Raw genomic sequence first — 27,667 nt, forward strand, 5'->3', positions numbered from 1 at the left:
ATGTGTTTTTGGATTGTCTAGGGGTTTGTAGGTTAAATGGGTCAGTGTCTTGTCTAGGGGTTTTGTATGTCTATGGCTGCCTAGATTGGTTCTCAATTAGAGGCAGCTGTGGTTCATTGTCTCTGATTGAGAGCCATATTTAAGGCAGCCATAGGCATTGGGTTTTGTGGGTAATTGTCTATGTAGAACGTTTGTAGCGTTTGTATTGCACTTAGGTTTGTAGCTTCACTGTTGTTTTGTTTCGTTTTGTTATTAGTGTTCGTTTCGTGTTTCACTCGTCTCAAATAAAAAAGATGTATTTTTCACACGCTGCGCCTTGGTCCACTCATTATCCCCAAGACGATCGTGACACAAACGGGCATTATGACCACTTTCCTAGCAAGTTAGACAAAACCTCTATTTATCCACTTTACAAATCAGCAATCAGAATATAAATAAATTCTACCAATCAGGAGATACAGCTGTTTTAGTATATATTTTAGTAGCCTTGCTCTCTCTTTTTATGAGACCTTTATTTTCTCATATCTCTCAACAATACATGTTATTTTTAACCCTTAACACCTTGCATATATTTTTTGTGTTTCATTTCTCTGTTGGAAAGCAGCATCGTGTGTGGGTGTGGGCACACACCAATCAGAGTACTGAATTTCCCATCATGTTGGCCACTCTGATGAACCCTCATTCTGCCACATTACTTAAGAACTACATCATGTAAATCAAGTCTTAACCGCATGTGAAAATGTCATGGGATGCATTTCCTCCATTGTACATTTTTTTGATGGTGATCCAGTTAAGGAGTGTAGCTTTAAACACAAGCTCCACAAACCCCGCTGGCTTGCCAATTTCAACATGCCATGACCCTGCTTCCACCATTCCTGAAGAGAGTGGCTCTAAGCATCATAATCACAAGCTCCAACCCTGCTAGTGGAGGGCATTCCAACCCCAGAAGTAACTCTTCTTATCAACAGTATGCAAGAATTTGCTATGTGTTGTCTTAAGAATTCAACATTCTCTGTGTTGGTCTTGCCAAACCCCATTGTCACATCTCTGAGAATTAGAAGTTACGTCATGTAGGTCTGATATCTGATTGCAGGTTAACTTAACTCAGGTTTTGAATCCAAACTCAGATGCTTATAAAAGGGTTTAAGATTCAAAGCGCTTTCTCTTATTTGTTCCTGACCTGCTGTGGTGAGATACTATTTATTTCCTTCTTTCAAATCAAATCTTATTTGTCACATGCACTGAATACAACAGGTATACCTTACCATGAAATGCTTACTTTACAAGCCCTTAACCAACAATGCAGTTCAAGAAAAAGAGTTATGAATATATTTGATAAATAAAAAGTAACACAATAAAATAACAATAATGAGGCTATATACAGGGGGTACCGGTACCGAGTCAATGTGTGGTTGTACAGGTTAGTTGAGGTAATTTGTACATGTAGATAGGGGTAAAATTACTATGCATAGATAATAAACAGCGAGTAGCAGCAGTGTAAATAGTACGGTGGCCATTTGATTAATTGTTCAGCAGTCTTATGGCTTGGGGATAGAAGCTATTAAGGAACCTTTTGGACCTAGACTTGGCGCTCTGGCACCGCTTGCCGTGCGGTAGCAGAGAGAACAGTCTATGACTTGGGTGACTGGAGTCTTTGACAATTTCTTGGGCCTTCCTCTCTCCACCCCATGGACTTTTGGGGCATGGCCTTTCAGGCTATGATTTCTTTCTCCCTGACCATGCTTAAAATAATGCCTTGTAATGCTTGTTAATGCCTTGTAACTTAAGCTTTATGCCTTGTATGTCATTCCATTAGTTTTACAAAGTAATTAAATACACTTATATTTAGAATCCATTCTCAGACATTTCTTAATTGCCTATTACTGTTACTCAACCGTACTCTCTTTATGTCAGATAAACATTTTAATAGGATAATTGCTTAGTCTTATTTTGAGTCACGTGATATATTTAGAATATACACATATCAAAAATGATTGCCCACTACACTGGCTTACCAACTTCAACAGATACTGTTGTGGGAATCTTCCTCTCCCTTGTTATAGACCTTTGTTTCCTCATATCGCTCAGAACATTAATGTCTTTAAAGACTAACAGAAAATTGTGGCTTTGTGCTAGGACCCCAACATGCTGATCCAGCTTTAAATAGGGGTTCTAGCACCGGTCCGAGCATATTTTTACTAAACAGTATGTTGTAAATCATATGTAGCATGATTAGTGCACAGTGTGTAGTTTAAGTAAGCAGTAGGCACGACAGATTTCGAACATGGCCTCTGTAGTAGTCTAAAGACAGCTTGTGAATAGTCATTGCGTTCCAAAATGGCCACTCCACCTAGGGCTATAATGGCCATTTCTGCTTTGTCAAATTTAATGAAACTCAGCAGGATTGTAGAACCCACCAACAGGGTGTGGCAGGTAGCCTAGTGGTTAGAGCATTGGGCCAGTAACGGAAAGGTTGCTGGATTGAATCCCCAAACTGACAAGGTAAAAAATTATTGGTCGTTCTGCCCTGAGCAAGGCTGTTACCCGGGTGCCGAAGACGTAAATGTCGATTATGGCATCTCTCTGATTCAGAGGGGTTGGGTTAAATGTGGAAGACACATTTCAGTTGAAGGCATACCCCCTTAATGATGGACTGTTGTTTCTCTTTGCTTATTTGAGCTGTTCTTGCCATAATATGGCCTTGGTCTTTTACCAAATAGGGTTATCTTCTGTATACCACCCCTACCTTGTCACAACACAACTGATTGACTCAAACGAATTATGAAGAAAATAAATCCCACAAATTAACTTTTACAAGGCACACCTGTTTAATGCATTCCAGGTGACTACCTCATGAAGCTGGTTGAGAGAATGCCAAGAGTGTGCAAAGCGGTCATCAAGGCAAACAGTGGCTACTTTGAAAAATCTCAAATATAAAATAATTTTCACAAACTCAACTATTATTATGCTTATTCACCCCACTAACAGAAAATGCATTATTCAATAAGATAATATTGATAATTCCAAGGTGGCATCCTGTCGTTTTGAAAGATCACGAGAGAGGATACAAAACACTCAATGCACACTCAATGCACACAGTCACTAACCCCTAATCCTGCTCCCAGTCTGTTACGTGACTAGTGTGACAGAGGGTTGGGTACTGTGGCAGTATAAATACACATTTCCACTGTTAAATAATTGTATAATTATTATTTTATTTTATGTAATCTTTATTTAACTAGTCAAGTCAGTTAAGAACAAAGTATTATTTACAAGGATGGCCTACCACGTGATAATCCAATGATAAAAAAGTATTTATTTTGAAAACTTTTGATGTTGTTTGAATGTTGAATAAATGTGTTAAATGTGAAAAGGTTTGTAACTGAGGATGCTGCAACACTCCTAAAGGTGACTGGTTTCATAAATGTGTTATGAATGCCTTAGTTATAGCCACTACAAGTAAAGTGTTAACAACATCTATGTATTTTATTATTTATTTCAAAATTGAGCTAACGTACAGATGTGCTGTAATGTTTTGTAACTGTGGTACCTTCTGACAGGTCTCAATGAACTCGTCAATGGTCACCACTCCATCTCGGTTTCTGTCCATTTTCTAAAGAAAGGAGAAAGGGAGGGAGGGTAAGGGAGAGACAGAAAGGAAGGAAGTAAGGAGAGAGGAAGAGAGGAAATTTAGTGGGTATCAAAAGCTTTTTTTTGGTGTGTGTATGAACAGTGTTTGCGTGTTTGTGTGTTTGTGCGCACAGTGCGGCACGCACCTGGAAGAACTTATCCACATGTTCAGAGGGTGCCTCGTCCCGTACACTGGGGTAGGTGTACCTGCCCATCATATCATAGATGGACTTCATAATAGCCAGCATCTCCTGAGAAAGAGAGTGAGAGTCAGTTTACCGTGATTTATCTAAAACTAGCCAATCATTTAGATATGCAATGTTTCTATAGTAGCCAATCACAGAGTACCTCTTTAGTGATGTATCCGTCCTTGTTGATGTCGTACAGGTTGAAGGCCCAGTTGAGTTTCTCTGTGACTGTCCCTCTCAGAAGAACAGACAGGCCGATCACAAAGTCCTCAAAACGAATAGAGCCGTTTCTGTCCATATCAAACGCATTGAACAGGAAATGTGCATAGGTGGTGGCGTCTGTACGATAGAAGGAGGGAGGGAATGAGAGAGGGGTGAGGAGACGAGGGAGAGGGAAGGGGAAGGGGGAGAGTGTTAATGGTAGGAAGACATTCAAATAATCAGCAACCATAAGCTTTTCCTGGCATTCTTCATATAAATCTGTCAGAGTCGGGTGTACTATTATCATATTCCAGGCACATGGAAACATAGAGTCAATGGAGATAAAGTAGCTCTCTCCTCTTACCTCCTTGGGGAAAGAACTGAGAATAGATGGTCTTGAACGTCTCTTCATCAACCAAACCACTGGGACACTCCTACCAGAGAGAGAGAGGGGGAGAGAGGGAGGGAGGGGTGTACAAGGAAAAGCCATGTGTCTATTACTTTTAAAGTACGTATACTCAAATCTACTCGATCACATTTATTCAACATTCTCATGTAAAACTCCAAACTGCCCAAAAATAGAGATCCAAACTCAACCTCTAAGATGGCGCCGAAGAGGATGACTGACGTTCTACATGTTCCTAACCAATTGTGCTATTTTGTTAGTTTTTTTGCGTTGTTTGTAACTTATTTTTTTACTTATTTTGTACATAATGTTGCTGCTACTGTCTCTTATGACCGAAATTAACTTCTGGACATCAGAACAGCGATTACTCACCACAAACTGGAAAAAGCTTTTTCCTTTAACGAGTCCGACGAGAAGGATATACTGCTCTCCCGGGAGCAGGCCCAAATCCCTGTCATTTGCATAAAAAAAAGATGGAGGAAAAGAGGATGCAGGTTGGGCTGCCTTCTGAGAATCCGTAGGCGAGCGAGTAAACTCACACTACACTGCCTTTCGTTCTACTTGCTAACATACAATCATTGGAAAATAAAATTTATGACCTACCATTACGATTATCCTACCAACAGTAAATTCAGAACTGTAACATCTTATGTTTCACCGAGTCGTGGCTGAACAACGACACGGATAATATAGAGCTGGCAGAAATTTCCATGCACCGGCAAAACAGAGATGCTACGTCTGGTAAGTCTCAAGGTATTGCTCGCCTGAGGTAGAGTACCTTATGATAAGCTGTAGACCACACTATCTACCAAGAGAGTTCCCATCTATATTAATTTGTAGCCGTCTATTTACCACCACAGACCAATGCTGGCACTAAGACCGCACTCAACCAACTCTATAAGGCCATAAGCAAACAAGAAAATGCTCATCCAGAAGCAGTGCTCCTAGTGGCCGGGGACATTAATGCAGGCAAACTTAAATCAGTTTTACCAAATGTTTACCAGCATGTCACATGTGCAACCAGAGGATTCCTGCTTACAAGCAAAAACTAAAGCAGGAAGTACCAGTGACTCGCTCAATACAGAAGTGGTCAGATAACGTGGATGCTACGCTATAGGACTGTTTTGCTAGCATAGACTGGAATATGTTCCGGGATTCATGAAGTGCTTTGAAAGGATATTATAGACCTACTCCAATTCGCATACTGCCCCAACAGATCCACAGATGACACAATCTCAATCGCACTCCACACTGCCCTTTCCCACTTGGACAAAGGGAACACCTATGTGAGAATGCTGTTCAATGACTTCAGATCAGTGTTCAACACCATAGTGCCCACAAAGCTCATCATTAAGCTAAGGACCCTGGGACTAAACACCTCTCTCTGCAACTGGATCCTGGACTTCCTGACGGGCCACCTCCAGGTGGTAAGGGTAGGCAACAACACATCTGCCATGCTGATCCTCAACACTTGGGCCCCTCGGGGGTGTGTACTTAGTCCCCTCCTGTACTCCCTGTTCACCCAAGACTGCATGGCCAAAAACAACTCCAACACCATCATTAAGTTTGCTGATGACACAACAGTGGCAGGCCTGATCACCGACAACAATGAGACAGCCTATAGGGAGGAGGTCAAAGAACTGACAGTGTGGTGCCAGAACAACAACCTCTCCCTCAATGTGAGCAAGACAAAGGAGCTGATCGTGGACTACAGGAAAAGGTGGGCCGAACAGGCCCCCATTAACATCAACGGGGCTGTAGTAGAGCGGGTCGAGAGTTGACCACATCACCAACAAACTATCATGGTCCAAACACACAAAGACAGTGGTGAAAAGGGCGCAACAAGGGGGGATTGGAGGGACGCCATGTGCGACTGACGTGTTTTCCATTTGCTCCCGTGGTATTCTTAAAGTTTATGTGAATTTTGCAGCAGAATCGTATTTATTTTCAAATATTAGTTTGGTGATCCCTTTCCGTAAAAACCAAGACTACTTTGCTTCCGAATGTCAGCATGTCGACGAAACATAAGGCCAAAAGCATGACTTTGAGAAAACCCGGCCTACAAGACTCACTCTCATCACCGCCCTCTCCTGAGTCTGAGGGCCCAGGGACTCACACTTTACCCGGGGGTGCGGCTTGGCCTGGCGGCGCTGAAATTAACATTCTCGAGGCCATCAAACTACTACGCTCTGAGATAGCTGAAATGAAAACGGAGGTGGTTGCTATGATTGAGGCCCGAATACAGGAGGTTTCTGATACTTTAAAAGCAGATCTAACCATCCTGCGGAACGAGACGGTGCCAGCAATCACGTCACTCAAAACAACAACGGCGTCGCACACTACAACGATTGCAGCACTGGAGACCTCCGCTACAAATGTCTCCGACTTAACTACATCCCTGGAGGCTGACGTGAAACGAATTGTTCAGTTCTAATGTTGTCATTCTGTCTTTTTAGGTTTTTTTCTGTACTTTTTCCAAACATCTACCACTGTACATTATTACTCTGAGACAAGTTATTCTGGGGTTTTTGGGCGCTCATTGCTTTTCCATTCTATGCTCAAATGACAGGGTTGTATAACGGGAATGCCCAGAGGGGCCGAAATAATGCGATCAAGTACATTTCGTGGAACATCAAAGGGGTTAATAACCCGGTGAAGCGTAAGAGGGTGTTGACACACTTAAAGGGTTTGAATGCAAATGTTGCATTTCTACAAGAGACTCACTTGAGGACTGGTGAGCATTTTAGGATGCGTAGGGACTGGGTTGGTCAAGTGTTCCACTCTAACTTTCATAGTAAATCAAGAGGTGCTACCATTTTGGTTGATAAAGCTACTCCCTTTGTAGCTTCTGAGGTTATTGCTGATCCTAAGGGACGATACGTCATAGTAACCGGTAAACTGTTTTCTACCCCTCTTGTTTTGGCTAGTGTTTATGCTCCCAATTGGGATGACACAAGTTTAACCTCTACAGAGTACCTAACCCGGATCCGGGAGCACCCCCCCCCCCCCACACACTGATTAGCATCGCTAGCATAGCGTCACAATTAAATAGTAGCATCTAAATATCATTAAATCACAAGTCCAAGACACCCAATGAAAGACACAGATCTTGTGAATAAAACCACCATTTCAGATTTTTTAAATGTTTTACAGGGAAGACAAAATATGTAAATCTATTAGCTAAACACGTTAGCAAAAGACACCATTTTCTTACTCCAACAGTTTCTTACTCCATCAGGTGCTATCACCAATTCGGCTAAACTAAGATATTGATAGCCACAAACCAACAAACAAATTCATAAGATGACAGTCTGATAACATATTTATGGTATAGCATAGTTTTTTTTTTTTTAATGTGCATTTTTCAGGTATAAATCACAGTTCTACATTGCAGCTGCAATCTGATATAGTGCTGATGCAGCTAGAACAATTACAGAGACCAACGTTATATAACTAATTACTTGTCTTAAAACATTTCAGAAAAAATACACAGCGAACAGACATTGAAAGCCCAACATCTGGTGAATCCAAACAATATTTCAGATTTTTTAAATGTTTTATAGCGAAAACAAAATGTATCGCTAAATTAGCATAACCAGGCCAGCCAGAACCGGCTGGACGCGCCCGACCAGTTCACATGCACGACAGATATATGAAATAACATCGTAAATTGGGTCTTACTATTGCTGGTCTTTCATCAGAATGTTGATCAAGGTGTCCTTAGTCCTGATGAGTCGTTCAATCCATTCACAATGGCAACCTCCCCTCTTCATTTAGCCTGGGTACTGGTCGACTGGCACGGTCCATGTCCAAAGTTAAAAAACTCAAAGAACGGAACACGGCAAAACTCCCGAAAAAATTCTAATAATCTGATTAAACTATATTGAAAAAACATACATTACGGTGATATGGTCACATGTATCAAACAAACTTCGACACGGAGATAGTTTTCATCCGTAACGTCAGCATAACAAAAGACAATGGCACCTCTGAAAACGCGCATCTCAGAAACCGGAAGTTGTCGGTCACGCTAAAGAAATAGGTCTTATTTCACGTCAGTACAAGATAAACAAAAAATTTCTCCTCTGACGTCTTCCAGACACCCAGAGGAAGAAGAAGGAAGTGTGTTTCGGGTCATAGGTCGCGTGACCATATATAGGCAGAGCTTTGAAGCGAGCATACACATCTTGCAATCTTCTTCTGGCTCAGGGAAAGTGCTGTGAAATGACCTGTGTTTGACTCAGAGACAAAATTGGAACGGTTTTAGAAACCATAGCTTGTTTTCTATCCAATGGCATATGGTTATATGCATATAGTAACAGCAATAATTGAATAAGAGGCAGTTTAATCTGTAGAGGCAATTATGCTAATGCGAAACAGCACCCCCTGTATTCTCAAGAAGTTAATTTCTTCCTTTTTGTCTGCTATACCCAATTTAGATTCTCATTTGTTGATTTTAGGGGGGGATTTCAACTGTAAAATGTCCCCAGTTCTTGACAAGTCCTCACGAACAACTACAGGCCCATCTAAATGTGCCCTACTTATTCAATCCTTTCTTCCGAAATATGCCATGTTTGAGGCCTGGCGTTTCCTACACCCTACACCCTACAGATAGATAGTATTCCTTTTATTCTCATGTTCATCAAACATACTCCTGGATTGATTACTTCTTTTTGGACAAAAAACTTCTGCCTAACCTTCGGCAGTGTACTTACAAGAGTATTGTTATTTCTGACCATTCACCATTAGTGCTTGAACTAGAGTTTCCCCAGCGACCTCCTATGTGTTAGCAATGGCGTCTTAACCCCATTTTACTCTCAGAGAAGGAATTTGTCAATTTCATTTCTTCTGAAATCACCTTATTCCTTGAAACTAATTCAACACTAGGTATGTCCTGCTCTACCATATGGGAGTCTCTCAAAGCATACCTACGTGGCCAAATTCTTTCTTATACAGCCAACCAAAACAGAGTTCGCTCTCAGCGACTTCGGGACCTGAGCGAGTCCATAGCCACATTGGATGAGAAGTATGCTACGGATCCTTCCTCTGATCTGCATAAAGAGCGCCAACTACTCCAATCTGAATTTGATGAGCTTTCTACCAGGCAAGCTGAACAGTTACTCTTGCGAGCTTGGTACAGAGTGTATGAACAAGGCGACAAGGCCAGTAAACTCCTTGCACATCAGATCCGTAAATCTGTGGCCTCACGTTTCATCCCACAAATAAGGACCCCGTCTGGTGCCACCACAGTTATACATAAAGAGATCAATGATCAATTCAAACAATTTTACTCTGCGCTATACACCTCTGAATCCCCTCAAGACCCTTTGCTGATTGATTCCTTCTTAAATGGCCTGAATATGCCTTCAATTGATACAGACTCCCATGACTGTCTAGAAGAAGAATTTACACCTGAGGAGATTGCAACAGCAGTGTCCGCAATGAAAAGTGGTAAATCACTGGGTCCGGACGGTTTTACAACCGAATTTTACAGGACGTTTTCTGGTCTGCTTTGCCCATTCTTGTCTCGACTATTTGCGAAGTGCCTTAATACCTCAAAGCTACCGCCTAGTCTTTATCAGGCTTCAATTTCATTACTATTAAAGAAAAACAAAGACCCCCTGGATTGTGGATCCTATCACCCAATCTCGCTTTTAAACTGTGATTACAAAATCCTAGCCAAGCTTTAAGCCATCCGTATGGAAGGCTCGCTGCACCAAGTAATACACTCTGACCAGACTGGCTTTGTGAGAAATAGGCATTTGTTTTTCAATATTAGGCGCCTTATGAATATACTGTACTCCCCAGCGCCGGAGGACCCGGAGGTGGTGGTCTCAATTGATGCGGAAAAAGCGTTTGGCCGCATTGAGTGGGATTACCTAACAGCTGCCCTTTATAGATTTGGCTTTGGCCCCAAATTCATTGCGTTGATAAAGATTCTTTATTTTTCCCCCATGGCTTCGGTACGGACTAACAACTTGTCCTCTGACTATTTTCCCTTGCACCGCGGATCCAGACAGGGTTGTCCACTCTCCCCCTTGTTGTTTGCTTTGGCAAACGAGCCTCTCGCCATTGCACTACGCTCTAATGATGCCATTCAAGGAATAATCAGGACGGGCTTAGAGCAGAAAGTCTCGACATATGCGAACGACCTCCTTTTGTTTATCTCTAATCCTGATACCTCATTGCCACGCGCCTTATCTGTTCTTAAAAAGTTTGGATCAAGCTCAGGGTACAAGCTGAATCTAGGCAAGAGTGATTTCCTGTAAACAAGGCTGCTTTAAAGTGCTCTTTTACAAGTTCTCAGTTTAGGATTGTCCAGGATCAATTCACCTACTTGGGAGTTAAAGTGACAAGGAAATATTCAAATTTGTTTCAGGAAAACTTTGTTCCTCTAGCAGACAGTTTGAAACAATCTTTTACTTTTTGGAATTCGCTACCTCTTTCTCTTATCGGAAGGATTAATGTCATTAAAATGAGTGTGTTGCCCAAATATTTATATTTATTTCAATGTGTTCCCATTTTTATTCCAAAATCTTTTTTTATTTCACTGGATCAAACATTCATGCATTTTATTTGGGATGGCAAGGTACCACGGATTGGTAGAAAACATTTACAGAAGCCTAAGTCATTGGGGGTTAAGCTCTACCAAATTTTCAGACATACTATTGGGCTGCAAATTTCAGAGCCCTTCTGTACTGGCTGCAGACTGATCCTACTGGCCCTAGATCACTCTGGGTCCAGATGGAACCTGAATCATGTAAACCTGCTGCACTTTCTTCTGTGTTGTGCTCGTCTCTCCCAGTGTCCCTAGGCAAAAGGTGTGTCAACCCAATTGTAAAGCAGTCTCTTAAAATTTGGAATCAGTTCCGTTTAGCCTTTAGCCTCCGAGGCTTTTCTCTATCAGGCCCAATCAATCAGAACATTTTATTTCCTCCATCTTTGAATGACGGGGCTTTTGGCATCTGGCACTCACTAGGACTCTCCTCACTAGCCCAATTATTCTTTGATGATACATTTGCCTCTTTTGCTCAGCTACAGGAAAAGTTCAACCTCCCCCAATCCCACTTTTTCCGCTATCTCCAGACGAGGAACTTTGTCAGAGCTAACACACCTGCATTTCCCCATAGGCCTGCGAATACAGCTATAGAGAGCATCTTGGAGCTGAACAAGCTTCCTAGCGGCGCAATTTCAGATGTATATGCAATCATTCATGACTTACAGAACCCTTCTTTGGTGCCTTTAAAGACTCGATGGGAAAAGGATTTGGTGGAGGAACTTGGGGAAGACACCTGGGAATCTGTGCTGCACAGGGTGCATTCGTCCTCTTTTAGCACTAGACACAGCCTCATTCAATTCAAGGTGGTTCACCGTATCCACTGGTCTGGGGCCAAACTTGGAAGAATATTCTCTGATTTTGATCAGAGAATGTGTCAGATGTGTGTCAGATCTGTGTCAGATGTAAAATGGAACCAGCCACACTGTTGCATATGTTTTGGGGCTGTCATAAACTGTCAGGTTTCTGGGAATTCATATATAAATGTTTCTCTGATATATATGACACTGTTATAGATCTGTCTCCCCTTACAGACCTTTTTGGAGTACTGCCCATAGGTACCCCCCTGTCAAGAATCCAGTCGGACACTGTTGCTTATACAACTATTTTAGCTAGACGGCAAATACTACAGAACTGGAAGATGGCAGCTCCCCCATCTTATAAATATTGGGTGAGAGATGTGTTGTGCTCTCTGAAACTAGAAAAAATTCTATTCAATTCACGTGGGAACCCCAAACTGTTTAATGAGGCTTGGGCTCCATTCCCGTCTTACTTTAAACAGCATCCTCTGATGGCATTCCTATTAAAACCAAAATAAGTCTGTATTTGACCCCCCTGTGACTTAGGGGTTGGATGAGCATTTCTTTGTGTTTTTTTCTGGCGCAGGGGGGGGCATTAAGGTTGATGTGCTTATTGATTGTGACCTGCGGATGCCTTGTTCATCTTGCCCGGGCAGAGACTAAAATGTGAGCTAGTTTTTCCCAGTTATTTTTATTTTTACATTTTGTTCACGCCTACATAAAATGATTATTATTCATTTTTTATTTTAAAGCATTGTAAACTTTTTATTTTTGGTCCAGTGGATGGTCGGTCTGTGGCCATGACTGTCTGTGAGTGGTTGCATTTCTCCACCCCTATCCCTTGACTGTTTACAGGAACAATGGTGATGTGTTTGCTCTGTCCCTGTACTATAGATTGCCCTTTAACCTTTGTAGCCTTCTGCTTGGTGTGTTTAACTTGCCTAAAGTATGGTATCTTTAAAGCTATTAAAAAAATATATTTTTTCTAGTTGAGTATATTATTGATATTGCTTTGTGTTGTCTTGTGTGTGTGTAAAACTTAATAAACAGAGTAAAAAAAAGAAAGAAAAGGGCGCAACAAAACCTTTTCTCCATTAGGAGACTGAAAAAGTTTGGTATGGGTCCCCAGATCTTCAAAAAGTTCTACAGCTACACCATCGAGAGCATCCTGCCCAGATCTTCAAAAAGTTCTACAGCTACACCATCAAGAGCATCCTGCCCAGATCATCAAAAAGTTCTACAGCTACACCATCAAGAGCATCCTGCCCAGATCTTCAAAAAGTTCTACAGCTACAACATCGAGAGCATCCTGCCCAGATCTTCAAAAAGTTCTACAGCTACACCATCGAGAGCATCCTGCCCAGATCTTCAAAAAGTTCTACAGCTACACCATCGAGATCATCCTGCCCAGATCTTCAAAAAGTTCTACAGCTACACCATCGAGAGCATCCTGCCCAGATCTTCAAAAAGTTCTACAGCTACACCATCGAGAGCATCCTGCCCAGATCTTCAAAAAGTTGGTTGCATCACAGCCTGGTATGGCAACTGCTCCGCATCTGACCGTAAGGTGCTACAGAGGGTAGTGCGTATGGCCCACAGTGCGTATACATCACTGGGCCAAGCTTCCTGCCATCCAGGACCTATATAACAGGCGGTGGTCAGAGGAAAGCCCGTAAAATTGTCAGCGACTCCAGTCACCCAAGTCACAGACTTGCGGTACTGGAGCACCAAGTCTAGGACCAAAAGGCTCCTTAACAGCTTTGACCCCAAAGCCATAAGACTGCTGAACAATTAATCAAATTAAATCCCCCCCCCCCCCCCATCCCGGGAATTTGTTTGGTACACTGCTGCTACTTGCTGTTTATTATCTATGCATACCTCAAATAACCTGTACCCCCGCACACTGACTCGGTAACGGTACCCCCTGTATATAGCCTTGTTATTGTTATGTTATTGTGTTATGTTATTGTGTTACTTTTTATTATTATATATTTTTTTTTTTTACTTTAGTCAGTTGGTAAATATTTTCTTAACTCTTCTTGAACTGCGCTGTTGGTTAAGGGCTTGTAAGTAAGTATTTCACGGTAAGGTCTACACTAATGTGACAAATAAAGTTTGATTTGATTTGCAGTCCCAGTCCCACAGCATCCCCACCCCATCCTCTCTGTTCCACTACGTACGTTCTTGAAGCCCCTGTATAGAGACTGGAGCTCCTTCTTGGTGAACTTGGTCTGAACCTGCAGCTGGTCCAAGCCTTCTGGCTGGTGACGAACCGTAGACAGCTCCAAATCAATCTCACTACTGTCTGTAAACAAGAGAGAAGAGAGGAGAGAGAGAGAGAGAGAGAGAGAGAGAGAGAGAGAGGGGTCAGAGAAATAGAGGGAGAGGGATGGGTAGAGGGTGAGTGCATGGCAAGCAGAGAAATAGAGGGAGAGGGATGGGTAGAGGATGAGTGCATGGCAAGCAGAGAAATAGAGGAGAGGGATGGGTAGAGGATGAGTGCATGGCAAGCAGAGTAATAGAGGAGAGGGATGGGTAGAGGATGAGTGCATGGCAAGCAGAGTAATAGAGGAGAGGGATGGGTAGAGGATGAGTGCATGGCAAGCAGAGTAATAGAGGAGAGGGATGGGTAGAGGATGAGTGCATGGCAAGCAGAGTAATAGAGGAGAGGGATGGGTAGAGGATGAGTGCATGGCAAGCAGAGTAATAGAGGAGAGGGATGGGTAGAGGATGAGTGCATGGCAAGCAGAGTAATAGAGGAGAGGGATGGGTAGAGGATGAGTGCATGGCAAGCAGAGTAATAGAGGAGAGGGATGGGTAGAGGATGAGTGCATGGCAAGCAGAGTAATAGAGGAGAGGGATGGGTAGAGGATGAGTGCATGGCAAGCAGAGTAATAGAGGAGAGGGAGGGATAACACATGTAAGGCGTGAGATCAAGAAAGAGATAGAATAAAAGTGAAAAAGAGCGAGATAAAAACAAAGCGAGGACTCAAAATGAGAGGGAGGTACCTTCTTTTATAATGTGATCTTTGCAAAGAAACCCAATTATATGTTCGTTTTCACTGATTAGATTTGAGTGAACAGGTGCCAGATTAGTAATGGTGAAAACATTAATCCAATTAAAGCCATGACTAAAAATGTTGACTATAAAGCTGTTTGAGGTGTATTAGTCCTACTTGTTCAAACACAGTAAGAGAAAGCACTAAGACTGGGAGAAAGAGAAGCAAGACATAGATCAAAAAGGAGGTGGAGTTTCTAAAAACTATACGTACCATCTTTTAACACACAAAAGAGAGAGAGTGTGTGTGAGAGAAAGTAAGAGATAGAGATGTAAAGACAGTAAATGGAGTAAAGAGAGGTACAGAGAGACGGTGAGAAAAGGGAGGGAAAAAACAGAGAACATGGTCAAGTCAAGTCAGACATTGTGGAATACAAATACAGGCTAGGGAGAACAAAAGAGGAATAGACAGAATCTTCATAAACGCAGTTTGTTGCCCTCTCTCCCTCCACCCTCCCTCCAACCGCTCTCCCTTCCTCTCCCTCCATCTTACCTCTCTCCCTCCACCCTCCCTCCAACCGCTCTCCCTTCCTCTACCTTACCTCTCTCCCTCCACCCTCCCTCCAACCGCTCTCCCTTCCTCTCCCTCTATCTTACCTCTCTCCCTCCACCCTCCCTCCAACCTCTCACCCTCCCCCTTCCTCTACTTTACCTCTCTCCCTCCACCCTCCCTCCAACCTCTCACCCTCCCCCTTCCTCTACCTTACCTCTCTCCCTCCACCCCCCTCCAACCGCTCTCCCTTCCTCTCCCACCATCTTACCTCTCTCCCTCCACCCTCCCCCTTCCTCTACCTTACCTCTCTCCCTCCAACCGCTCTCCCTTCCTCTCCCTCCATCTTACCTCTCTCCCTCCAACCTCTCCTCTACCTCCATCTTACCTCTCTCCACCCTCCCTCCAAACTCTCTCCCTTCCTCTACCTCTCTCCCTCCACCTTCCCTCCAACCTCTCTCTTCATCTTACCTCTCTCCCTCCACCTCCCTCTAACCTCTCTCCCTCCATCTTCCCTCTCTCCCTTCACCCTCCCTCCCTTCTCTCTCCCTCCAACCTCTCTTCCTTCCTCTCCCTCCATCTTACCTCTCTCTCTCCCTCTCTCCATGCACCCTCCCTCCAGCCTCTCTCCCTCCACCCTACCTCAAACATCTCTCCCTCCACCCTCCCTCCAACCTCTCTCCCTTCCTCTCCCTCCCTCTTACCTCTCTCCCTCCAACAACTCCCCCTTCCTTTCCCTCCATCTTACATCTCTCCCTCTCTCCCTCCACCCTCCCTCCAACCTCTCTCCAACCTCTCGCCCTCCACCCTCCCTCCAACCTCTCTCCCTTCCTTTCCCTCCATCTTACCTCTCTCCCTCCACCCTCCCTCCAACCTCTCTCCCTCCAACCTCTCTCTTCATCTTACCTCTCTCCCTCCCTCCCTCCACCCTCCCTCTAACCTCTCTCCCTCATCTTACCTCTCTCCCTCCACCCTCCCTCTAACCTCTCTCCCTCATCTTACCTCTCTCCCTTCACCCTCCCTCCCTTCTCTCTCCCTCCAACCTCTCTTCCTTCCTTTCCCTCCATCTTACCTCTCTCCCTCCACCCTCCCTCCAACCTCTCTCCCTCCAACCTCTCTCTTCATCTTACCTCTCTCCCTCCCTCCACCCTCCCTCTAACCTCTCTCCCTCATCTTACCTCTCTCCCTCCACCCTCCCTCTAACCTCTCTCCCTCATCTTACCTCTCTCCCTTCACCCTCCCTCCCTTCTCTCTCCCTCCAACCTCTCTTCCTTCCTCTCCCTCCATCTTACCTCTTTCTCTCCCTCTCTCCATGCACCCTCCCTCCAACCTCTCTCCCTCCATCTTACCTCTCTCTCTCCCTCTCTCCATGCACCCTCCCTCCAGCCTCTCCCCCTCCACCCTACCTCAAACATCTCTCCCTCCACCCTCGCTCAAACCTCTCTCCCTCCACCCTCCCTCCAACCTCTCTTCAAACTCTCTCCCTTCCTCTCCCTCCATCTTACCTCTCTCTCTCCCTCCATCCAACCTCTCCCCTCTCGCTCTCCCTCAATCTCCCTCTCTCTCTTCCATCTACATCCAACCTCTCTCTCTCTCCCTATCATTCTCTCTCTTTCCCTCCACCCCCCCCTCTCTCACCGGTCTCTGTGATGTCGATGAGTCCCAGTAAGTGCATCAGTTTGAGGAACATTAATACAAGGCAGACGATCCCAACAGTCTGTAGCCCCTCCGACTCCCACCTGACACTCATCTCCCCTTCTTCCTCCGTCTTTCCGTCTTTTTGTTCCCCCAGCGTGAAAATTCTCTCTGTCCTCTCTCTCTCAGTTCTTTCTCCCTCCGTTCTCTCTTTCTCTCTATCAGTCTTTCAATGAAATACCATCTGTCTCTCAAACTAAAGACAGATATGGCTTTAGATCCTTGGGATGCTATAAAGTTCTTATAGAGTTCTACAGTTCTAGAGAGAATAGTTCCAACTGTGATGCAAAGAGATTTAAGTTGAAGACATGAAAAGCAATTTGACCAGACTCATGCTCAATGATATTCAAAAGGACTGAAAACAGCCTCTCAAATAAAACTGAAAGTACAGGTAACAAGTAAAATCCTTCTTTCCATGACAAATCCCACGCTGTTTGTTTTCCCCAAAAATTATTCCAATTGTTTACTTATTGTCCCGTCCTTTAACTCCCAAGTCCTGGGACAGCCAGGTTAGAGGTTACTGATATCATCCCACTGAATCAAAACTCTGATGAACGAACAGACATGCATCACTTAACCGTGAGAATTTACTCTCTGCCATCCCTCCTTCTTTCCTTGGCTTCCCCTCCTCCTCTCATTCTCTTTATCCCATTAACCTGTGAACTCCTGTGAAAACTATCCACAGGTACAGAAGGAACCTAACACATTTCTTTCAAATAATCGTGAAAAACCAACTATATTTAGGGACAGTTCCAGCGACAAAAGAAATCCCTCCGTACCCCCTGCGTACAAGACAAATCTGTAATAAGACTTCTGCATTCATTACGAAGATGTTTAACAAGGTATTTCCACAAAATTGATGCAGTGCTTGTCAGTATACCCATTTGCCTTTAAGGATTCAGTGTATATGGCTGCATACCAATAGTTTAAAGTGGCTTCCTCTCCTCATCTCCTTCATCTGCTCTGATCTGATAGAAAAAGACAGGTGTAAGCTGATACCCAATAGAAATACGCCATATTGCTTATACCAAGCCTATGTTTCAGATTAGTGTAGATGATGAAGAGGAGAAAAGGAAAAGAAGACGCTTTAGTTTACAGTAATGAGACCCAGCCCATTTGTCCTAAATCCCATGTCCCCAGCAGGCTCTGTGATCCAGTTCAAGTCTAATTGTTCTTGTCTCTCCAGAGTTCATTAACACAGCTCTCAGCAGGCAGAGGCTTCACACCGGACGATTCCCAAATGGCACCATATTCTCTATATCGTGCACTATTTTTGACAAGAGCCCTGTGGGCCCTAGTCAAAAGTAGTGCACTATATAGGGAATATGGTGCCATTTGGGACGTACCCATAGTCAGACACAGTCAGATAGAGCAGATACAGTAATTCACTGGACAATAGTTCCCTCGAGGCCTGTGACACTTGCCAAAAACCCATCTCTTTAATTCAAGGTCCTCATACTACTGTTTTTCAACTCCCATACACACACACACACACACACACACACACACACACACACACACACACACACACACACACACACACACACACACACACACACACACACACACACACACACACACACACACACACACACACACACACACACACACACACACACACACACACACACACACACACACACACACACACACACACAGAAAGACAATATGACTCCTTTGAAATAAAGGTGGTGATCATTACTGTCCTCTGGTGGCAGTAGTAAGGAAGTAGTTGGCAGAAGTCCAGACTGTATTGATCAGTCCACTGCCATTATAACATTAAAGGCCAGACTCATCTCACTGACGCCACACACAACCCAAAATACAGAACCATCAGATGGCTATGTGGCTATTATGGCTATGTATCCATTATTATGGCTATGTATCTATTATTATGGCTATGGGACTATTATTATGGCTATGTATCTATTATTATGGCAATGGGACTATTATTATGGCTATGGGACTATTATTATGGCTATGGGACTATTATTATGGCTATGTATCTATTATTATGGCTATGGGACTATTATTATGGCTATGGGACTATTATTATGGCTATGTAATTATTATTATGGCTATGTAATTATTATTATGGCTATGTATCTATTATTATGGCTATGTAATTAGTATTATTATGGCTATGTAATTATTATTATGACTATGTAATTATTATTATTATGGCTATGTATCTATTATTATGTCTATATAACTACTACTATGGCTATGTAACTATTATTATGGTTATGTAACTATGGATTATGGACATGTAACGATTATTATGGTTATGTAACTATTATTATGGCTATGTAACTATAAATTATGGCTATGTAACTATGTATTATGGCTATGTAACTATAATTATGGCTATGTAACTTTAATTATGGTTATGTAACTATGTATTATGCCTATATAACTATGTATTATGGCTATGCAACTATTATTATGGTAATGTAACTATGTATTTCTCTATGTATATGTCTGCTGGGACTGAGTATATATCAGAGAGTCACTTAAAAGAAAGAAAGTGAGAGAAAAAGAGGAGAGGAAAAGCTATTATGGGACACTACTGAACAGTGGGGGAGGATTTTGGGGGCCATTGCTGGATGGCCAGTGTCCTTCAGGGTCCTGGCGAAGGACTGCAGGCTCCATATGTAGGCGGTCTCAGAGAAAGCCTGTTCAATACTGCATGCATAATTAATGCTAGGTAATGCTAGACCTGGGTGTGGGCCCTGCCTATCTGAAGATGTGAGAGAGGGAGATGGAAAGAGGGAGGAATAGGAAGGAGAAGGAGAGAGAGAAACGCACTGTGGAAGGACTGAGGGAGAGAGAGAGAGAGAAAGAGAGATGCACTGCAGAAGAATTGAGAGCAAGAAGAGAGGACAGAAGATTGAGTTCAGATGAAGGGATTTAGTGAGAGAAAAATATGCAATGATTCATGTATGAGCCACTCCTTCACAATCAACTATCCACAGGAACACCAAATGTGTCAAATACTACATCATTATTTACCTGATTCCTAGATAAGAATGTAAAAGGCACACATAGCTATTACCATTACAGTATAATGCTCTCTAATGCTTATGATGCCTGTGATAAGCACTTCAATGTGAGGTTGAAGGCTTTCAACTGTAATTGCTTTGGCACAGTGACCACAGGGCACTTTGACTGGCCTTTGGCCTAAAACTATTTATTCTTTAGGGAACAGTATATAATCAGATGGCTGATGTGATTCTTTACGACCCTGAATCTACACATTACCTTTAGTGTACACTTTACTTCAATGCCCACTAAAACATATATTTTCTCTTGAGAAAGATTTCCTAATAGATACCATAATGCCCTATCTCAGAATCCCCAGTGACAAGACATACTGCCCTACCCCAGCCTCAGAAGAGGGGAGCTTTATGTTTGGTTAGGTTTACACTCTTAGAAAAAAGGTGCTGTCTAGAACCAAAAAGGGTTATTTGGCTGTCCCCATAGGATAACCCTTTGAAGAACCCCTTTTACTTCCATGGGTTCCATGTAGAACACTTTCAACAGAGGGTTCTACGTGGAACCCAAAATAATTCTACCTGGAACAACGAGGGTTCTACCTCTACCAAAGAACCAAAAATGGTTCTCCTACTGTATGGAGACAGCCACAGAACCCTTTTGGAACCCGTTTTTTCTAAGACTGTAGAGTGTGTGACTTGTTTTTATACTCTCTTAGAATATATCCAATGCCAAGACATCACACACCAAATGCCCCATCCCAGATACTTGATACCCAGATATGATCCCGGAATATCTACTGTGTAACCCGTAGGTACCACATACCCACTTTTCCTCCCAAATACCAGTAACAGATTTAACACCCTATCTCAGATAGCAGATAGTTAATGCTGAAACGTCGACCTAAATGCCATGTCCACCTTTTTGAACAAGGAATAAAAAGATACAGACCACCAGCATTTTGCCTCCCAGCCTTTTCACTGGGGGCTCTTACCTTCAAAGGAGGACATGGGCTCCAGGATGCCAAAGCCCTTGAGCACTGCCACAAACATTATCATGACCACGCCAATGGCAAACAGCTCCATACCCTGGATCTGGATCCCCATGGCTGGGAGAGGGCAAGGGGAGCCTGCTGAGGGCAAGCCCACACACAGAGGCCTGGCGTGAGAGACTCCAGCAGGTGCAAAGTTCGTGATAGGAATAGTCGCTGTTGTTGAACAACAGATGCTAAGCTATGCAGCAGTCAGTCAGTTAGGCTAGGTACTTTGAGGCTTGGCTAAGCGTGTCAGGTTGTACTAACATAAGGCACTGAGCAGCATGAGAGAATGGCCAACAAAATGGATATTAAATGTAAACGATTATGGAATGGAAAATATCCAAAAGTGGGTAGACACAGAAAAAAGCCCTCTTCAGATCTGATGCGTGGGAAAATAGAGGTTTAGTCAAAGGTCGCCTATTTTGATGGTGAGGAGGGATCTAAAGTTAAAGTTGAAGTCATTCCTCCAGAGTCGTTCTCAAAGATCCAGACAGATAGCCAGTGATAGAGCATCACTACACAGTGATGTTGGCAATCATCTTAGGAGTTGTCATTTGTGGGACTGAATGATCTCTGGATAAAAACACATGTAGGAATTAGACAATTCCCATCAATCAGCTGTATCCATGTGATATCCAGTTCATGATGTGTCTTAAAACTCTGAATCATTGAAGTGAATCCGATTACTGACTTGCTGACTCAGGAAAGTGTGTAGAAGGGAAGTGGTGAGAGTGAAATCCTACACTTCACTGTGATCATCTCATCTTTCCCACGATATCAACAGAAATATAAGAACAACCAACTTAAAGACACGGATTCTCTGAACTTAAATTCCCACTCTGTGAATGAAACATAATACCAACGTGACTAAATAGAGGCCTTTCCCTTCCTTATTTTAGATCTTGTCACAGTATATGTGTAGATCTGTCAGCAAATCAATTAATCGATCAATCCACCATATAATCAATACTATAACTGACAGATCTGTAGTCAAGTCCCTGATAATTCACCAAACACCACTTTCTAAGGCACTACGAACAATCTTCAAACTTATTTATCTTTTTTCCAACCATTCCTCCCTATTTCTCTCAGTAACAGATAGTCCAGTCCAGTTCAATGGATACAGGTCCAGATCTGGTTTGGTTCAATCCAGGTATGATCTGATTCAGACTAATATGATCCAGGCCTTGTTTGGTCCAGTATTTCCAGTCCAGCTTAGTCCAGGTAGTGACCACACAGTGGTCCAAAGGATTGGGTCCGTGTAGGGCTGAGAGAGATCCGATGGACTGAAGAGCGAGCACCGCCCTTCCCTTACCGCCAGTCGTCTTCCCTTCTCTCCTCTTCTGCTCTCTCTTTCTCGCTCTTTCTTTCTTTATCTCGCTCTCTCTCTCTCTCTCTCTCTCTCTCTCTCTCTCTCTCTCTCTCTCTCTCTCTCTCTCTCTCTCTCTCTCTCCCTCTCTCTCTTTCTCTCACTGTCTTTCCAATGTCAGTACTGGGGGCTGCTATCGCTTTCAACTTGTTCACCCCACTCTCCTTCCGTCTCTCTCTCTCCTCTCTCCCACTTTCCTGTAAGAATCCACAGATGATGAAGTTACAGTGGGCAGTCCGGTGAATCCCTCCATCCAGTCCACCCCTCCTCTCTTTCTGTCCATATTGCTGGTCCTCTCCCCCTCTCTCTCTCTCTTTCTCTCTTTCCAGCTGCCCTCCATCCCCCATATTCATTCCTTCACTCTTTCCAACCACAGGCTCAGTATCTCCTTCTGATCCCTCCTTTATTCTCTCTCTCTCTCTCCTCGACCTCCCCCTCTCTCTCTCTCTGCCCCCGCGGTCCCCTCCCCTCACCCCTTTGCGCTCTCTCTTGCTTGGGCACCACGGGTGAAGACATTTACAGACTGAAAAGAGAGAGGGATCAAATACACACACACACACACACACACACACACACACACACACACACACACACACACACACACACACACACACACACACACACACACACACACACACACACACACACACACACACACACACACACACATACACACACACACAGTCAAACACATATCACAGTCACATCACACTCACACACACAGTCACACACATAGATCAAATAGCAGACACCCCCCGCCCCATTCATACTCCCCCTCTCTCTTTTTTTCTTTTCCTCTTCTAGAGACAGAAAAACAGAAAGAAATAGAGATGAGATTTCTACTGCAATGTTACAGGTTTCATTTTAAAGTGCTTTTGAATCAAACTAACATAGACCACTGTTGTGTTAGAAGGCACACACACATGCACACGCACACTGCAAGTGCTAAACAATGGTTGATGTATCTGTATGTGTGCATCCACACATGAGTGTGCACTTGCGAATGCATTGAGTGATATGGTGATAGAGACATGGTGATAGAGACAGGTGTGTGTATGTGTGTGTGTGTGTGTGTGGGTGGGTGTGTGCACTAATGCATTGATGGAGACGGGGAGAGGCCAGAGAGAGAGAGATCAATCGACCTGTGGTGAGCCTCTCCCCTCTCCTCTGTCCTCTGCTCCTACCTCCACAGCACTAACTATAATACTCCATATCCTCATATTTATACACTATAATCATCACCCTGACATGTTAGGGAAGCCTGCTTGCCATCCTGTGACCCAAAAAGTGTGTGTATGTGTGAAAGAAACTGATCCTTGTCCTAATCTTCATTTAATCTTGTGTACTATTCTTATCATGTTTTCATTCCCTGTGTGTGTGTGTGTGTGGGTGTGTGTGTGTGTGTGTGTGTGCGTGCGTGCGTGCGTGCGTGTGCCCTCGCTCTACTTTCTTCATTCAGCTTTTTCACCCCGGACACTTTATCTGGACATGTTTCTACAGGACCTCCATCAGCCGAAGCTAAGTAGTAACATTATGCCTTCTAATTGCAGTCACTGTACTCATTATATACTCATAATATACAGGAGAACGATCACCTTATGGTGAGGATAGCCGTGCTGCAAGCCCAGCTTCAGACGCAATCGTTAGGCAAGGTTCATTTATGTGAAGGAACGGATGAAACAGCATCTGTGCCACCAGAAAGTACAGATAGTAGTATTAATCCCCTCGCACAGTCCCCGCAGCCGGACAATTTTCTCATGGCTTCTGGAAGGAAAGGCTGTAGGAATGCTCAACCGGTGTCTCTCATTCAGCCGACAGCCGACACAAACTTTCAACCGGTTCTCCCCATTAAGCAACGAGTCGGAGTCAGAGGCGGAGCCTTCTCTGGTCTCTCCTCCACCCGTTACGGGGTCTGAGACGCCGAAGCCTCCCACCATTAGCTCTGACAAATTGAAAACCCTAGTCATTGGCGACTCCATTACCCAGCAGTATTAAACTTAAAAATAGTCATCCAGCGATCATACACTGTTTACCAGGGGGCAGGGCTACCGACGTTAACGCTAATCTGAAGATCATACACTGTTTACCAGGGGGCAGGGCTACCGACGTTAACGCTAATCTGAAGATCGTGCTGGCTAAAGCTAAAACTGTAGAGTGTAGAGAGTATAGGGATATAGTTATCCACGTCAGCACCAACGATGTTAGGAGGAAAGAGTCAGAGGTCACCAAGCGTAACACAGCTTCAGCGTGTAAATCAGCTAGAAAGATGTGTCGGCATCGAGGCCTCCTCCCAGTTAGGGGGAGTGATGAGCTCTACAGCAGAGTCTCACAACTCATTCACTGGTTGAATACTATTTTCTGCCCCTCCCAAGAGATAGAATTTGTATATAATTGGCCCTCTTTCTGGGACTCACCCACAAACAGGACCAAGCCTGGCCTGCTGAGGAGTGACGGACTCCATCCTAACTGCAGGGGTGCTCTCATCTTATCTATGAACATAGACAGGGCTCTAACTCCTCTAGCTCCACAATGAGATAGGGTGCAGGCCAGGCAGCAGGCTGTTAGCCAGCCTGCCAGCTTAGTAGAGTCTGCCACTAGCACAGTCAGTGTAGTCAGCTCAGCTATCCTCATTGAGATCTAGGTTGGGCAAAACTAAACATGGCGGTGTTCACTTCAGCAATCTCACTGGAATAAAGACCTCCTCCATTCCTGTCATTATTGAAAGAGATTGTGATATCTCACATCTCAAAATAGGGCTACTTAATGTTAGATCCCTCAATTCCAAGGCAGTTATAGTCAATGAACTAATCACTGATCATAATCTTTAAGTGATTGGCCTGACTGAAACATGCCGTAAGCCTGATGAATTTACTGTGTTAAATGAAGCCTCTCCTCTTGGTTACAGTAGTGACCATATCCCCTGCGCATCCCGCAAAGGCGGAGGTGTTGCTAACATTTACGACAGCAAATTTCAATTTACAAAAAAAGAAATGACTGCGTTTTCATCTTTTGAGCTTCTAGTCATGAAATCTATGCAGCCTACTCAATCACTTTTTATAGCTACTGTTTACAGGCCTCCTGGGCCATATACAACGTTCCTCACTGAGTTCCCTGAATTCCTATCGGACCTTGCAGTCATGGCAGATAATATTCAAATTATTGGTGACTTTAATATTCACATGGAAAAGTCCACAGACCCACTTCAAAAGGCTTCGGAGCCATCATCGACTCAGTGGGTTTTGTCCAACCTGTCTCTGGACCTACTCACTGCCACAGTCATACTCTGGACCTAGTTTTGTCCCGTGGAATAAATAATGTGAATCTTTGGACTATCGGACCACCATTTTATTACGTTTGCAATCGAAAAACAAATAATCTGCTCAGACCCCAACCAAGGATCATCAAAAGCTGTGCTATAAATTCTCGGACAACCCAAAGATTCCTAGGTGCCCTTCCAGACTCCCTCCAGCTACCTAAGGACGTCATAGTACAAAAATCGGTTATCCACCTAACTGAGGAACTAAATGTACCCTTGCGTAATACCCTAAATGCAGTCGCACCCCTAAAAACAAAAAACATTTGTCATAAGAAACCTGCTCCCTGGTATACAGAAAATACCTGAGCCCTGAAGCATGCTTCCAGAAAATTGAAATGGAAATGGCGCTACACCAAACTGGAAGTCTTCCGATTAGCTTGGAAAGACAGTACCGTGCAGTATCAAAGAGCCCTCACTGCTGCTCGATCATCCTACTTTTCCAACTTGAGGAGAATAACAATCCTAAATGTATTTTTGATACTGTCGCAAAGCTACCTAAAAAGCAGCATTCCCTAAGAGAGGATTGCTTTCACTTCAGCAGTGATAACGAAAAGATCTTGGACGAAAAGATCATGATCATTAGAAAGCAAATAACGGACTCCTCTTTAAATCTGCGTATTTCTCTAAAGCTCAGTTGTCCTGAGTCTGCACAACACTGGCAGGACCTAGGATCAAGGAAAACACTCAAGTTTTTTAATACTTCATCTCTTGACACATTGATGAAAATAGTCATGGCCTCTAAACCTTCAAGCTGCATATTCCAACTAAACTACTGAAAGAGCTGCTTCCTGTGCTTGGCCCTCCTATGTTGAACATAATAAACGGCTCCCTATCCACCGGATGTGTACTAAGCTCACTAAAAGTGGCAGTAATAAAGCCTCTCTTGAAAAAGCCAAACCTTGACCCAAAAAATATAAAAAACTATCGACCTATATCGAATCTCCCATTCCTCTCAATTTTTTTTGAAAAAAGCTGTTGCACAACAACTCACTGCCTTCCTGAAGACAAACAATGTATACGAAATTATTCAGTCTGGTTTTAGACCCCATCATAGCACTGCGACTGCACTTGTGAAGGTGGTAAATTACATTTTAATGGCGTCAGACCAAGGCTTTGCATCTGTCCTCGTGCTCATAGACCTTAGTGCTGCGTTTGATACCATCGGTCACCACATTCTTTTGGAGAGATTAGAAACCCAAATTGGTCTACACGGACAAGTTCTGGCCTGGTTTAGATCTTATCTGTCGGAAAGATATCAGTTTGTCTCTGTGGATGATTTGTCCTCTGACAAATCAACTGTAAATTTCGGTGTTCCTCAAGGTTCCGTGTTAGGACCGCTATTGTTTTCACTATATATTTTACCTCTTGGTGATGTCATTCGGAAACATAATGTTAAATTTCACTGCTATGCGGGCGATACACAGCTGTACATTTCAATGAAACATGGTGAAGCCACAAAATTGCCCTCCCTGGAAGCCTGTATTTCAGACATAAGGAAGTGGATGGAGGCAGATTTTTTACTTTTAAAGGTCCCAAGAATCAAAGGTCTAGGTCCCAAGAATCAAAGAGATCTTTCGTCGGATCTGACAATTAATCTTGATGGTTGTACAGTCGTCTCAAATAAAACTGTGATGGACCTCGGCGTTACTCTGGACCCTGATCTCCATTTTGCCGAACATATCAAGACTGTTTCAAAGACAGCTTTTTCCATCTATGTAACATTGCAAAAATCTGCAACTTTCCATCCAAAAATGATGCAGAAAAATGTATCCATGCTTTTGTCACTTCTAGATTAGACTACTGCAATGCTTTACTTTCCGGCTACCTGGATAAAGCACTAAATAAACTTCAGTTAGTACTAAACACGGCTGCTATAATCTTGACCAAAAAATGTGATCATATTACTCCGGTGCTAGCCTCTCTACACT

At 43.4% G+C, this 27,667-nt stretch overlaps 1 protein-coding gene across 4 annotated transcripts in view; it reads right to left on the reverse strand.

Moving 5' to 3' along the window:
• The window catches only part of LOC129826497 (calsenilin-like), a 68,471-nt gene that overhangs the window by 15,937 nt on the left and 24,867 nt on the right, over positions 1-27,667 (reverse strand). For all 4 annotated transcript variants that reach the window (XM_055887291.1, XM_055887288.1, XM_055887289.1 and 1 more), the window contains exons 3-7: positions 13,962-14,086; positions 4,384-4,453; positions 3,979-4,157; positions 3,777-3,881; positions 3,551-3,613 (exon numbers count right to left, since the gene is read on the reverse strand). In XM_055887291.1, the coding sequence (XP_055743266.1) occupies positions 3,551-3,613; positions 3,777-3,881; positions 3,979-4,157; positions 4,384-4,453; positions 13,962-14,086 (542 nt within the window). The remainder of the gene's footprint in view (positions 1-3,550; positions 3,614-3,776; positions 3,882-3,978; positions 4,158-4,383; positions 4,454-13,961; positions 14,087-27,667) is intronic.

Source organism: Salvelinus fontinalis, chromosome 28 (genome assembly GCF_029448725.1).
Source record: "Salvelinus fontinalis isolate EN_2023a chromosome 28, ASM2944872v1, whole genome shotgun sequence".
Taxonomy (NCBI): Eukaryota; Metazoa; Chordata; class Actinopteri; order Salmoniformes; family Salmonidae; genus Salvelinus; species Salvelinus fontinalis.